Genomic DNA, 15,513 nt, shown 5'->3' with positions numbered 1-15,513 from the left:
TATAAATATATGATTTCATAGGCAACAAAAAAGTTAAGACCAGGAACTAAATCTTCAAATATGCCATAGGTTTTACATCCAGAAAACCAAGAGAGCAATTATGAACATGTTAATGTGATAATTCAACAATGTTTAAAATTTAAACACATGCACACTTGATAAACAAGAGCCCTGTTTGAACCGGGTGATGCTCCCCGAATAGGTTTTGGACCTCTTGTAGTTTCAGAGTTATGTCCCTGGAAAAGTTCAAAGTGCAATAATTCCAAAATTAGGCAAGGCAGAGTTACTTTTCCTTGCACTGCACTTCTAATCCATGCGATCTATCAACCTACAAAGTTTCTTGTTGATCCCTTTTATGGTTTCCGAGTTATGTCCAGCACAAAGTTAAAAATGTAAAAATGAACAAAGGGCAATAACTTCAAATTTGGCAAGGTGGAGTTCAAGTTCTTGTGCGCTGCACATCTACCCATTGAGATCTATCTACCTACAAAGTTTCATGTTGATATCATAGTTTTTTTAAAAGGGAAGATAATTCAAAAATTGGGCAAAACAGAGGTATGTTTTTTTTGTACTGTACTTTTATTTAATGAGATCTATCTACCAACAAAGTTTCATTATCTCTTATAATTTTAGAGTAATGTCCCAGACAAAATTAAACTAGAACTATCACTAAATGATACTAATACCCCCACAAGACTGCTTCGGAAATGAGGATGTTACTAGTAACAGAATACCTTGTAAAAGAATTGAAATATAGAGTTATGGTTGTGGGCAATTTAAGATAGTTGTGGTTCTTATATGTTGCATTTCCTTTCAATGTGGTTGGCCATTGATGAAGTTTAATTGAATTACTCTGTAATAAGTCCAGAAAGACAAAAAAAAAAGGAACAAAGGGCAATAACTCTATAAATACTGAAGATAGAGTTATGGCTCTTGTGCACTGCACTTCCTTTTAATGTCCTTGACAACTGTATGAAGTTGTATTGAATTCAAAACAGTAGTTTTCAAGTTATGCCCCGGACAAGGAAAAGTAACAAAGGCAATAACTCTGTAATTAGTCAAGATAGAGTTATGGTTCTTGTGCACTGCACTTTCTGTCAATGTGCTTGACCATTGTATGAAGTTATATTGAATTCCAACTATTAGTCTTCAAGTTATGGTCCGGACAAAAAAGGCAATGGAAAAGTAACAAAGGGCAATTACTCTGTAATTACTTTAGATAGAGTTATGGTTCTTGTGCACTGCACTTCCCCTTATTGTGTTTGGCAATTGTATGAAGTTGTTTTGAATTCCAACCAGTTTTTTTAAAGTTATGCCTGGGACAAGGAAAAGTAACAAAGGGCAAAAACTCTGTAATTAGTCAAGATAGAGTTATGGTTCTTATGCACTGCACTTCCTCTCAATGTTCTTGACCATTGTATGTAATTATATTGAATTCAAACTATTAGTCTTCAAGTTATGGTCCGGACAAAAAAAAGCAATGGAAAAGCAACAAAGGGCAATAACTCTGTAATTACTTTAGATAGAGTTATGGTTCTTGTGCACTGCACTTCCCCTTATTGTGTTTGACAATTGTATGAAGTTGTTTTGAATTCCAACCAGTAGTTTTCAAGTTATGCCCCGGACAAGGAAAAGTAACAAAGGGCAATAACTCTGTAATTAGTCAAGATAGAGTTATGGTTCTTGTGCACTGCACTTCCTCTCAATGTACTTGACCATTGTATGTAGTTATATTGAATTCAAACTATTAGTGTTCAAGTTATGGTCCGGACAAAAAAAACAGCAATGAAAAAGCAACAAAGGGCAATAACTCTGTAATTACTTTAGATAGAGTTATGGTTCTTGTGCACTGCACTTCCCCTTATTGTGTTTGACAATTGTATGAAGTTGTTTTGAATTCCAACCAGTAGTTTTCAAGTTATGCCCCGGACCAGGAAAAGTAACAAAGGGCAATAACTCTGTAATTAGTCAAGATAGAGTTATGGTTCTTGTGCACTGCACTTCCTCTCAATGTGCTTGACCATTGTATGTAGTTATATTGAATTCCAACCATTAGTCTTCAAGTTATGCTCCAGACAAGGAAAATGCAACGGACGTCTGGACCGACCGACCGACCCCCCGACCGACCGACCACCGGGTGACTCCTATATACCCCCCCAAACTTCGTTTTTGGGGGTATAAAAAGAAAATCAAAACAAAGGGCAATACCTCCAAAATTAAAATTAAGCAACACAGAGTTATGATTCTTGTGCACTGCACATCTACCCATTTAGATATATCTACCTACAAAGTTTTATGTTGATATCTCTTATAGTTTTACAGCTATGTCCTGGATAAGATTTTTCTAAAAGGGGAGATGATTTAAAAATTAGGCTTAACAGAGTTATGGTTCTTTTGCACTGCACTTCTACTCAATGAGATCTATCTACTTACTATGTTTCATGTTGATATCTCTTGTTATCTAAGATTTATGTTCCGGACAAAGTTCAAAGTGTTAAAATTAACAAAGGGCAATAACTCCAAAACTAGGCAAAAAAAAGTTATGGTTCTTAAGCACTGCACATCTACCCATTGAGATCTATTTACCTACAAAGTTTCATGTTGATATCTCTTATAATTTTAGAGTTATGTCCCGGACAAGATTTTTTAAAGGGGAGATTATTCAAAAACTGGGGAAAAGAGTTATTGTTCTTTGACACTGCACTCCCCCTCAATGCCCTCCACCACTGTATGAAGTTTAAACAAATTATCACCAAGGGTTTTCAAGTTAAGCTCCGGACAAGACAACGGATGGACAGACGGACGGACAAACAGACAGATGTACTTAGGAAATGTACTTATGTGACTTTTCCTTTGATCTTTTCAGCCATTTTTAGTCACACAAGGCCTAAAAATGACACACAAGTAAAAAACGGAATAAATAGGATCAAAGGAAATGTACCATTACCCATTGTTCCCCAAGTCACACAAGTACCTCTGGGTTTGTACAGACAGATGGACAAGATGGCGACTATAACCCTTTATGGAGCATAAAAAACAATCAATATGGCATAATATAATAAATGGCAGGCAACATATTAATGGCCCGATAGCTAATTTGGTTACACAACTGGCTGTCACTCCTCAGGTCCCGTGTTTTATCCTGGGTAACACCCTTGAAATTTTTCAGACACTTTCAGTGTTTCCCACCTAACTAGAGATGTACTGGTAAGAAATCCACGTAATCCTCGCATGTATCAGTGCTATACACTGGGCATGTAAAAGAACCAAGGGGTCTTTGCAATAAGAGTAAGGACTGGTCCACGGTTTCCCTTTTTATCTCACAGCTGTTTCTGAAGTGACTAGTCTAATGTCATGTCTATGTCCCCGTGAGGGGTTTGACATTAATGGAAGATAGATAGATAGATAGACATCAATAAATAAAGATCATAGGAGCAAAGACTTATGTTAAAATCCATTTTCATACAATCATCTATATTTTTACCCTATTAACCCCTTACTCCAACAAAAGGTAGAAGACCAAGAAAGGTATGTTCCTACTGAATATGAAATACAGTGTATCTTCCAAATTCTGGAACTTCTTAAATTCAGAAACTTCTAAAATCAGAAACAATTTTTAGGGTCCAGCCATTTCTCCTGTTTTCTATGTAAATCATACCTCTGAATTCTGTAACTTCTAATCTTTTTTGAATAATTAGGGTTATATCAATTAAAATTTAATTCCAAAATCAGGAATTTTAAAACGGCGTGAAGGATTATTATACTATTATAGACATATAAGGAAAATAAGTACCCCCGGGGCAGGGTCAATTTTGATCCCAGGGCTTTTATTTGTACAAAGTTTGTAGACATTCACCAGAAGATGTGTCATGCTTAATATCTAAGATCCAGCTCTTTGTTTTTTTTAAAAGTTTTTACTATATACATATAGGGAAATAATGCCCCCCCCCCCCTGGTGGGGCCAATTTTAACCCCAGAGCTTTAATTTGAACAAACTTGGTAGACACCTATTAGAAAATGTTTCATCTTAAATATCTAAGCTCTAGCTCTTTGGATTTTTTAAAAGAAGATTTTTTAAGCTTTTACTATATACATAAAGGGCAAACAATGATCCCCTGGGACGGGGCCAATTTTAACCCCAGGGCTTTTATTTGAACAATCTTGGTAGAAACACATTAGAAGATGTTTCATGATAAATATCTAAGCTCTATCTCTATGGGTTTTTTAAAAGAAGATTTTTAAGTATTTACTATATACATATATGGAAAAACAATGACCCCCTGGGGCAGGGCCAATTTTGATCCCAGGGTTTTTATTTCAACAAACATGGTAGAGACTCACTAGAAGTTGTTTCATGCCAAATATCTAAGCTTTAGCTCATTGGGTTTTTTAAAATAATATTTTTTAAGTTTTTTCTTTTGGTTGCCATGGCAACTAGAGTTCTGCATGGAATAAAATTCTTTGAACAATTTTTAAAGATGACCACCAAAGGAACATTCCTGTGAAGTTTGGATGAAATTGGCTAAGCGGTGTATGAGGAGGTGTCGTTTAAAGTATAAATATATATATAATGTGAATAAATAAATAATATATATATCACAAAAGTTTTTTACAGAGATGTGGGCATTATAGATATGCATATAGGAGATACTATATAAATGGTTAATTTTGCTATTTGGAAATATTTGCAAATTCACAAATATTTGATCACGCAAAAATTATTTCTATTTTAAGGTCCATCATCTAAAAACATACTTTTATACAGCATCTTACATGAATAAGTTTGACTGTTTGACATTAATGTTGCTCATTGCTTGTTTTTTTTAAGTTTGGTCGTAACAAATCACAAATGTTTTAATAAAACAGTATATTTAAGAAATAATATATCCAAAACTGATTTTATCCCTCAATAAAATCAATGTTTGAGTTCGGATGCGAGGAATTACATCAAGAGGGCGTAGCCTGAGTGATATAATGATGCACATCCAAACGACAGTGATTTTATCACGCGATAAAATCACTGATTTGGATATATTATTTTGATTCTAACACAACATTAACAAATAAATGCTGCCATACCTAATATGAAGTTAAATTGCTCCTGATTTGTTTACGTACTTATTTTCAGTGCGTTGCATTTTTAGTGGTTATGTCACATGTATAATGACTATGTCACATGTCTTAATATAGAACGTCAACAGTGATTTTATTGCATTAAATTATACACACTTTCAGTTCTTCTATGTTCAATAGGGAAAAATGTGGGTTGTGTTAGAATTGTGAATTATACACAAAAGGTTAATTATATATACAAAAGAACGTTTCAAAATAGGAAAAAATGTGTGATCAGGGTAACAATGTAATATTTCAAACAATTATACAAATAATAAAAATCACGTTTTCCCAAATATTTCTGCACACAAAAGTGCACTTTTTGACATTCGCAAAATTTTTGTAATGCATAACTATCCACTCATACAGTTTGCTCTGGGCAATATCCGGACAATATTTGGTTACTTTATCATCTCTAATGACCTTGGCCTTAAAATAACAACCTAAATTACATGTGCCACACTTGTAGTCATGATAGTTATCATCTCTATGTGACCTTGACTTTTGTAGCAGGCACCTGGATTATGTGCGTAAAACTTAGTAGCCTCACAATGGTTAACATTTGTACCAAGTAACATTATATCCCCCAATGAATGTAGAAGTTCAGCTCCAAACATTTTTCAATGACCACTAAGTGTGACCTTTAACCTAGAGATCTGGTTCATGCATGTGACACTGCTTCTCATTTCTATGAAGTTTCATTAGAATCCAACCATGTGTGTAGAAGATATGCTCTGGACAAAATCTCTAAATTATATCTTCTTTAGTGACCTTGACCATGCATATATTAACCTAAATTACATGTTTCACATCCATAGTCATGATAATGACCATTTCTGTTTCAATCCTTCAATACATGATAACTAAATGGTCCGATTACACATTTTCATATTTTTATCTGAAATTTGACCCCTATGTGATACCTTGACATTGGAAGCAACAGGACAATGAATTTTCCGCCTCACAATGGTGAACATTTGTGCCGAGTTATATTGAAATCCCTCTATGCAAGCAGAAGTTTTGCTCCAGATAAGCGTTTTCCAATGACCTCTAAATGTGACCTTGACCTTTGACTTAAAGACCTGGTTCTTGAGCGCCACACAGCTTCTCATAGTGGTGAATATTTCTATGACTTTTCATTAAAATTCGTCCATGTGTGTAGGAGATATACTCCGGACAAAATTGAATGGGGCCTGCTCATCCATCAGGAGGGAGGGGGGAACTATGATACAACCTGTTTTTTAAACGAGGGTAAAAAAAGTGCGAAGCCTAGAATAAAAAATCTTGAAGAGACCTTAACAAGAGCTGTTGGAGGACAGCAACACTCTAATAGAGTTGTCACGGGTGTTTCATTGACTATAATAATTAAGAAATACTGTATAAGTGGTTTTTTCTGTGGGCTCCAAATTCTCTGGATTTTCCAAATTTTGGCATGTTTACAAGCAAAGATTACATACTTAGCAGACAGCAATTTTATACAACTCGATGACCTGCTAACCAGTCGTTATTACTTTAGATGAAACAGGTCATAATGTAGGACACATATTGTAACAGGTTAAAAAACAAAACACGGAGAAATATTCTGCGGTTTTTATTTCTGTGATGCTGAAACTGACCACAGAAAACGCAGCAATAAAGTCACCGCACAAAAAAACACTTATACAGTAATATATCCTAAACTGTGATTTTATCGCTCAATAAAATCACTGTTTGGAGTTTGGATGCGATGAACTATATCACGAGGGCGTATTTCGATTCTAATACATTATTAACAAATAAATGGTGCCATATCTGATATTAAGCTAAATTGTGCCCGATTTGTTTCCATACTTACTTCAGCACGTCAAATTTTTAGTAGTTACATCACATGTTTATAATGATTACGTCACATGTCTAAATATAGAATGTCTACAGTGATTTTATTGGGTAGACAGACGTTTCACTATTGAGACGGTTCACACCAAGACGGTTCACACCAAGTCGTTTCACTCCCAAATGGGAGTGAAACATCTAGAAGACATTTCACTCCCATTTTATACCAAAATTATTTTGATACGTATGATATACTACAAATGGACCGTAATTTTACTAAAAATTGAAAGTTTGTATGTCATAATTGTTAAAGTTGTATTTTTTTATTTTTTACTTTATAAGAGAGATCTTTGATCTAATATCTTTTCAGATATTTATTCTTATTTAGGGAAGGATATCATGTATGACCGGATTTAATTGTATGAAAGTTGCAGTTCTCTAAAGATGTTAATGATAATAATTAATAAGTGATTTTCTTTGCATTAAGTATATTAATTTTTTATATCAATAAGTAAAAAATATCTGTAGATAATCTTACATTATATATTAAATATGATTATCTGATTAAATATTATTTTATTTTTGTTATAATTTATAACCAAATCTTATGGAGGAGTTTCAGTTTCCATTACTTTGGTTTTAATTGGCTGAACATTGTCTAAAAATATTTCAATGGTCCAATAAACAACTAATTAATAACTGTTGATGCTATTAAGTGCAATGTTTATACAACTAATTTAATAGTGATGTCAACTGTTAATTGATGGTCTCAGTGTTTATACAACTAATTAGGTGATGAGATTACTGTTAACACCATAATTACCTAAGTTTGTTTAATGGCTACTGTTAAATAAATTGATAAAGAAATAATTTAAAAGAAAAATTAATTTTATGCACAATTTCTGCATTTCATTGATAAATATATTTACAAAAAAAACTAATAAATATATTTCATATATTGATATTATTTAATTATACTGATAGTGGTTTCAATATTCAAACTGGTACTTACAATGTGTCTTTATTGTTCATGAACATTTTCATTTTGTTATTCTATTATCTTTCTTGATTTATTATAAATAGAATTTTTATTATGTTGTTACTCTTATAATAAAAACGATATTTCAGACATTTGTCTTTCATTTATACCTCTTATCATTCAAACCATATTTAAATGAATATAATGATAATCTTCTAATAATTCATCATAATTATGTCCTCATTGAAACCAGCATTTTTACTCATAATAATTAACAGGACTTCTTTAAAACACTGTTTAAATGGAACAAAATTCACTTTTCTGAGCTGATACTATACTTATTAAAGTAAAGATCATAATTATTTACATTTTCTCTTATATTTCAGAAAAATTATAATCATTCATCAAATTCATTAATTCTTCTCAAATTCAACAAAATGAATCATTAAATTGAATTTCCCCTTCATAATGAAAATAAATTTTCTTAATAAAAACCATATAAACAAGAGCTGTCCGTAAGACAGCGCGCTCGACTTTTTTATTGCTTGCCAATAAAAAAAGTTTTTGCAGTAAAAGGCAATACAAGAATCTCTGTATTTTTAAAGTGAACAATGGCCATGAGCATTAAGATATTTAGTGAAGATTTTTTAAGTTTTTTAGTGCTTGCCTATAATACAAAACATTGACAGTTAAGGGCCATAATTCAAATAAAATCTTTGACAGAATTACCTTCTCCTGGACATGTTTGGGAATCATGATTGTAAACAAGTATTCCAACTTTCAAATTAATATCTCAAACAGTTCAGTCAAAAAGTGGACTGGTACTAAAAACTTAACCAAGATTCTAAGTCGATAAAAGGCCTTAATTTTTAAAACAAATCCTTGACAGAGTTACCTTCTCTTGCGTACAGATGGGGGTAATGATGTGAAATAGCATTAAAAGTTTCAAAGCAATATCTCAAAGGGTTAAGGCAATAAGTGGATTTTACCCATATTCAATGTATTTTCTAAGTCAAAAAGGGGCATAATTCTGTCAAAAACCTTGACAGAGTTATGTCCTCTTGTCTGTTGATGAAGGTCGTGATGGTAAACAAGTATGGTCAGTTTCAAAGCAATACCTCCAATGGTTTTGAAATAAAGTGAGGTGGTACAAAAAACTTAACCAAGCTCAATACACTTTCTAAGTCAAAAAAGGGCCATAATTCTGTCAAAAACCTTGACAGAGTTATGTACTCTTGTCTGTAGATGGAGGTTATGATGGTGAACAAGTATGGTAAGTTTCAAAGCCATACTTGTAATACTTCTGAAATAAAGTGGGGTGGTACGAAAAACTTAACCAAGGTGTGACGCCAACGCCGACGCCGGGGCGAGTAGGATAGCTCCCCTTTTCATAGAAAAGTCGAGCTAAAAATGGGAGTGAAACGTCCATACAATTGACAAAATGGGAGTGAAACGTCTAGGTGTGAACCGCCTTGGGAATGAAACGTCTCAATAGTGAAATGTCTTGGGAGTGAAACGTCTGACATTCATATAATTGCATATAATAACACACACTTTCGGTTCTTCTATGTTCAATAGGGAATGCCGGTCATGTTAAAGAATGCTTAATAATACATAAAATTGTCCCTAAAAGGTACAAAGATATAAAGATGTTTTATCTAGAAAATTATTGCTTGATTATTATGAATGCAAAAAAATTGTCACAAAAAAGGCACAAAACCTTCAGTAATGCAGATACCTGCAGCTTACATGCAAATTACCAATAATTTTCAAGTTGAAAAAGTGGCTTAATTATTAGTGATGTTCCTATTGTCGCAAGTCGCCAATAATCAGTTACTGGTATGTAAAGCATTATGACTATATAAGGTTAAAACTGTGTTGAAAAGTGCTAAATGAAGTTCATGTTACTGAATATAATCAAGTGCCTTGGGAAGAAATGTTACTTCCCTATTTCTTTTTAACGCGACTTTTTTCGAAAAGTTATCAATTATGTCCCATCCGACTGAACCGATGATCGATTGGGACAAATTTCATCCGATTTCCATCACTATTAATTATGCATAAAAGCAAATCAGAGTTATGGTACTTGTGCCAATCATGTTAGATAACAATAGAGAACAAGTCTTTGAAGTTTCAATCCATTCTCTTCAGTAGTTATGGAGATACCAGCTTACATGTAAAAACTTAACCACAGGGATACCGACTCATGGGTGACTGCATTAGGTCAAATATTCTGCGAATAGTCAAGCTAAAAATGTCATTTGTTCTTTTTAGTGTTCACAAATTTTGTTATTATTGTTATATTTAGTATATTTTAATATTATAATTTTAGAAGAAAAGACAAGAGGGCCATGATGGCCCTGAGTCGCTCACCAGAAACAACTGTTTTTCAGTGTTATTTTTCAAAAAACTTGCTGAAAGACCAGTCCAGCTCAAATTTTACTTGCCCTTCTAATTATTGAAATATTTTGCCCTAATATTTTGGAGGCTTTGTTAGAAATATCTATGTTGCAAATGTGTTCCCATGAGACTATGTAGAATAAAATAATGCAGAATAAAAAGGTCTAGGATTTCATGATATTTACGGACAGTGTCTCTGTAAATTTTTGGACAAGCCATAATTTTACAGATTTTTGTATCTGTAAATTTAAAGACATTAAGAAAATAGTAGAAGCTGCATTAAATTCAAAACCACAGGTTAAAATTAACTAGAACTATCACTAAATGTGATTAATACCCCCCGCAAGACTGCTTCGGAAATGAGGATGTTACTAGTAACAGAATACCTTGTAAAGAATTGAAACAGAGTTATGGTTGTGGGCAATTAAAGATAGTTGTGGTTCTTGTATGTTGCATTTCCTTTCAATGTGGTTGGCCATTGTTTTATTGGATTACTCTGTAAGAAGTCCAGAAAGACAAGTAAAAGGAACAAAGGGCAATAACGCTATAAATACTGAAGATTGAGTTATGGCTATTGTACACTGCACTTCATCTCACTGCCCTTGACCATTGTATAAAGTTTCATTGAATTCCAACCATTAATTTTCAAGTTATGCATTGGACAATAAAAAGGAACAAAGGGCAAAAACTTTTAAATTAGTCAAAAAAGAGTTATGCTTTCTGTGCACTGCACTCCCTCTCAATATACTTGACCATAGTATGAAATAGTTTTGAATTCCAACTAGTAGTTTTCAAGTTATGCTCTGGACAAGGAAAAGTAACAAAGGGCAGTAACTCTGTAATTAGTCAAAATGGAGTTATGGTTCTTGTGCACTGCACTTTCTCTTATTATGCTTGACCATTGTATGAAGTTGTTTTAAATTCCAACCAGTATGTTTTAAGTTATGCTCCAGACAAGGAAAAGTATCAAAGGGCAATAACTCTGTAATTTGTCAAAATGGAGTTATAATTCTTGTGCACTACATTTCCTCTTAATGTGCTTGACAAGTGCATGAAGTTGTTTTGAATTCCAACCAGTAGTTTTCAAATTATGCTGCAGACAAAGAAAAGTAACAAAGGGCAATAACTCTGTCATTAGTCAAGATGGAGTTATGGTTCTCATGCACTGCACTTCCTCTCAATGTGCTTGACCATTGTATGAAGTTATATTGAATTCCAACTAGCAGTCTCCAATTTGCTCCGGACAAAAAAAAGCAATCGAAAAGTAACAAAGGGCAATAACTCTGTAATAAGTCAAAATGGAGTTATGGTTCTTGTGCATGGCACTTCCCCTTATTGTGCTTGGCCATTGTATGAAGTTGTTTTGAATTCCAACCAGTAGTTTTCAAGTTATCCTCCAGACAAGGAAAGTAACAAAGGGCAGTAACTCTGTAATTAGTCAAAATGGAGTATGGTTCTCATGCACTGCACTTCCTCTCAATGTGCTTGACCATTGTATGAAGTTATATTGAATTCCAACAATTATTCTTCAAGTTTGAGTCCGGACAAAAGAAAGCAATGGAAAAATAACAAAGGGCAATAACTCTGTAATTATTTTAGATAGAGTTATGGTTCTTGTGCACTGCACTTCCCCTTATTGTACTTGACAATAGTATGAAGTTGTTTCTAGTTTCAACCAGTAGTTTTCAAGTTATGCTCCGGACAAGGAAAAGTAACAAAGGGCAGTAACTCTGTAATTAGTCAAAATGGAGTTATGGTTCTTGTACACTGCACTTTCTCTCAATGTGCTTAACCATTGTATGAAGTTATATTGAATTCCAACTGTTAGTCTTCAAGTAATAGTCCGGACAAAAGAAAGCAATGGAAAAATAACACAGGGCAATAACTCTGTTATTACTTTAGATAGAGTTATGGTTCTTGTGCACTGCACTTCCCCTTATTGTGCTTGACAATTGTATGAAGTTGTTTCGAGTTTCAACCAGTAGTTTTCAAGTTATGCTCCGGACAAGGAAAAGTAACAAAGGGCAATAACTCTGTAATTAGTCAAGATGGAGTTATGGTTCTTGTGCACTGCACTTCCTCTCAATGTGCTTGACCATTGTATGAAGTTATATTGAATTCCAACCATTAGTCTTCAAGTTATGCTCCGGACAAGGAAAATGCAACGGACCGCTGGACCGACTGACCAACCGACCGACCGACCAACCGACCGACCACCGGGTGACTCCTATATACCCCCCCAAACTTCGTTTTTGGGGGTATAATAAGGTTACATACAAAATGATTAAATGTAACAGTACTGTGAGATTCAAAACAATATGATGACTTTCAATTTTCACTTTTATTGAATATTTCAAAATCATCATACAAAGATGAAACTCACCACATTACCTTGTAAATATAAACAATCAATAAAAAAAACAGTCAGAAGCTGCGGATTTTAGTGTAAAATTAAAAACAGCAAATTTCACATTGGATATAGATTTGTAAATTTATGGATTGAAAAATCTTTAAATCTCTAGACTATCCATAAATTTACGGACAGTCCATAAATATCATGAAATCCTAGACCTGATAAATGACCACTACAGCAGAGTTAATTTTGATGGAACATTTTTTCTTTATAACTTTTGTAAATGAATACACAAAATGTCACATGCAAAATATGCAAGTTGTTTACAGTATGGGATAACAAACTTTTTATTTGAGGGCAAATTCGTGCCCAATCGGTAAAATTATGGAGCTTTGGTAGCGTCTCTCTTACGGAACGGAATTCGTAAAAATTACCTTCCACGTCTGGATCATAGCCAAGGTAGGAATAGTTTACTACTAGTTATAAATTACACTAACATGCCCAACAGCTAAGCCTGACACACTAATTCCGAACTTCTGTCAACTCCAGTAACCAGTACCATAAGGTACTACAAAACTCTAAAGTTTGGGCATCCTGATGTGAATTACTTGTCTTTATTTTCAGTAATACAAACTGTGCAAGTCATTTTTAACCCAAAAATTCCTTTCAAGCCAGTCGCTACGAAAAACTCGCTTTGGAGCATTTATCATTTTGCTTGGATTTCTCAGTTGTTTCAGCATTCGCCGATTGATTTGGTTGGGAAGCCTCATTTGGTATAGGCGCAGAGTTGTTTACGGTAGATTCTGTCACTCCATCATCGTTAACATTGTCTTTATTGAAGAATGAAGTCAATCTTCGCTGCTTCTTTTTGGAAGCAGACATTGTGAATTTACCCAGATAATGATGTCACAATCTGAAGCGTCTGAGTGCTTTTAACATGTAATAATCACTAAAGCGTCTAAGATAAATCATGTGACCGATCAGCTGATGAAATTCATGCTATTTATAGAAAAAAATATATACTAAGACGCTTGCAAAAATATGCGCCACGGAAAACGCACGGCTATAATATTACCGCATCAAATGCAAAAGTACTGTGTCAAAAAGGCATAAAACGCTCTCCAGAGAAAACACTGCATGTAGTGATGTAATTAAGTGAATATAAATGAAACCAAATAAAGCTTGATACTAAGTCCTTATATATCTTGTATAATGAGCTTAAGTTATTTCATAAGAGGTCATGACCTCAAATAATTTCATCAGCAAACAGCAGGTCATTCACATGGATGAAAGAAATTCCAACAGGAGTTGTTTCCCTTTCATTAAACTATAATTTGAAGAAATGCCATGGTCTGGGGTATCTTAGCTTTAGCACTCCCTTAAAGGGGCCAATCAAATAAATATGAGCAATTTTTATAAAAGATTACTATAAGAATGCTAATAACAAAGTTTGGTGATAACCCATCAATAAGTTCTGTAGAAAAACCTGTCTAAAGGTTTATATTTTTTTTAGCTCCCTTGACCCCTAAAAGGGGCCAATCAAATTAATATGAGCAAATTTGATAAAAGACTACCTAAGAATGCTACAAAGTTTGGTGATCATCTTTCAATTGGTTCTGTAGAAAAAGATGTCGAAATGATTTTCTATTTTTAGGTCTAGAGACCCCTAAAAGTGGCCAATCAAATAAATATGAGCAAATTTGATAAGAGACTACCCAAGAATGCTACAGACAAAGTTTGGTGATCATCCATCAAATAGTTCTCTAGAAAAAGATGTTTAAAGTAATTTCTATTTTTAGCTTTAGCAGCCCCTAAAAGGGGCCAATCAAATTAATATGAGCAAACTTGATAAAGGACTATCCAAGAATGATAGAGACAAAGTTTGGTTATCATCCATCCATTAGTTCTGTAGAAGAAGATGTCTAAAGGTTTTTTCTATTTTTAGCCCTAATGACCCCTAATAGGGGCCAATCAAATTAATATGGCAAACTTGATAAAAGAATACCAAAGAATGCTACAGACAAAGTTTGGTGCTCATCCATCAATTAGTTCTGTAGTAGAAGATTTTTAAAGGTTTTTCTATTTTTAGCTCTGTTGACCCCTTAAAGGGGCCAATTGAAATGACATGAGCAAATTCAAGTGTGACTGTCACAAGGATGCTACAGACCAAATTTGAAGTAAATCTGTCCAGCGGTTTCAGAAAAGAAGACGATTGTTGATGCATGACGACGGATGACGAACGCCGGAGTATCCCCCTTTGATACTTATAGCTCACCCTGAGCCTTCGGCTAAAAAATAGATGATTGAAAAGAAAACTGAAATCTTAAGATCTACTTTAAATGATTGAAATAAGATGATGGATGAGCAAATAAGTGAAACATTATAAAATCTTACCATTATTGCCAGGTCCAATTCTATTCACTGAAAAATACAAGTTTTTATTTAATTTTTAATTTCACAAACCCTAACATGTCAATTTGTTAAACATCATTTGAAACTAAAGTGTCAAGACTTTTCCTTTTTTTTTTTGGCTTGATTTTCTGGTGCACCAACACAATTATTTAGGTCATATGGCACTGAAACAGGAAAGATGTTTTTGGTTAACCTTGTGTGTATTTTTCTGTTGTTTCTGGGTCTAATGTGCCACAAACACAATATAGGTAATAGGGTGACTTTCAACCTTTACTGGTGGAAGAAGACCTCAGGTACCCCATTCTGTACATTATTTCAGGCAAAAAAGGGCACTTTGGGTGTTACATACTTAAGCAATACTAGAGGGTAAAAATATTTCACCTCTTGGAGCTAACAGATGAATAGACTCCAGTAATTCAAACCCATTTAGTTTATGATCTGGCAG

General features: G+C 33.8%; 1 protein-coding gene across 1 annotated transcript in view; it reads right to left on the bottom strand.

Annotated features, from left to right (window-relative positions):
• LOC132721719 (uncharacterized) overlaps positions 1-15,513 on the bottom strand; it is a 77,419-nt gene that overhangs the window by 25,208 nt on the left and 36,698 nt on the right. The window contains exon 5 of the mRNA XM_060706091.1: positions 15,051-15,077. Within this exon, the coding sequence (XP_060562074.1) occupies positions 15,051-15,077 (27 nt within the window). The remainder of the gene's footprint in view (positions 1-15,050; positions 15,078-15,513) is intronic.

Source organism: Ruditapes philippinarum, unplaced genomic scaffold (genome assembly GCF_026571515.1).
Source record: "Ruditapes philippinarum isolate M1 unplaced genomic scaffold, ASM2657151v2 ctg2703_1_1_1_1, whole genome shotgun sequence".
Lineage (NCBI taxonomy): Eukaryota > Metazoa > Mollusca > Bivalvia > Venerida > Veneridae > Ruditapes > Ruditapes philippinarum.
Note: the sequence above shows the minus strand (reverse complement) of the source record. Positions and strands in the feature narration are given on the sequence as shown.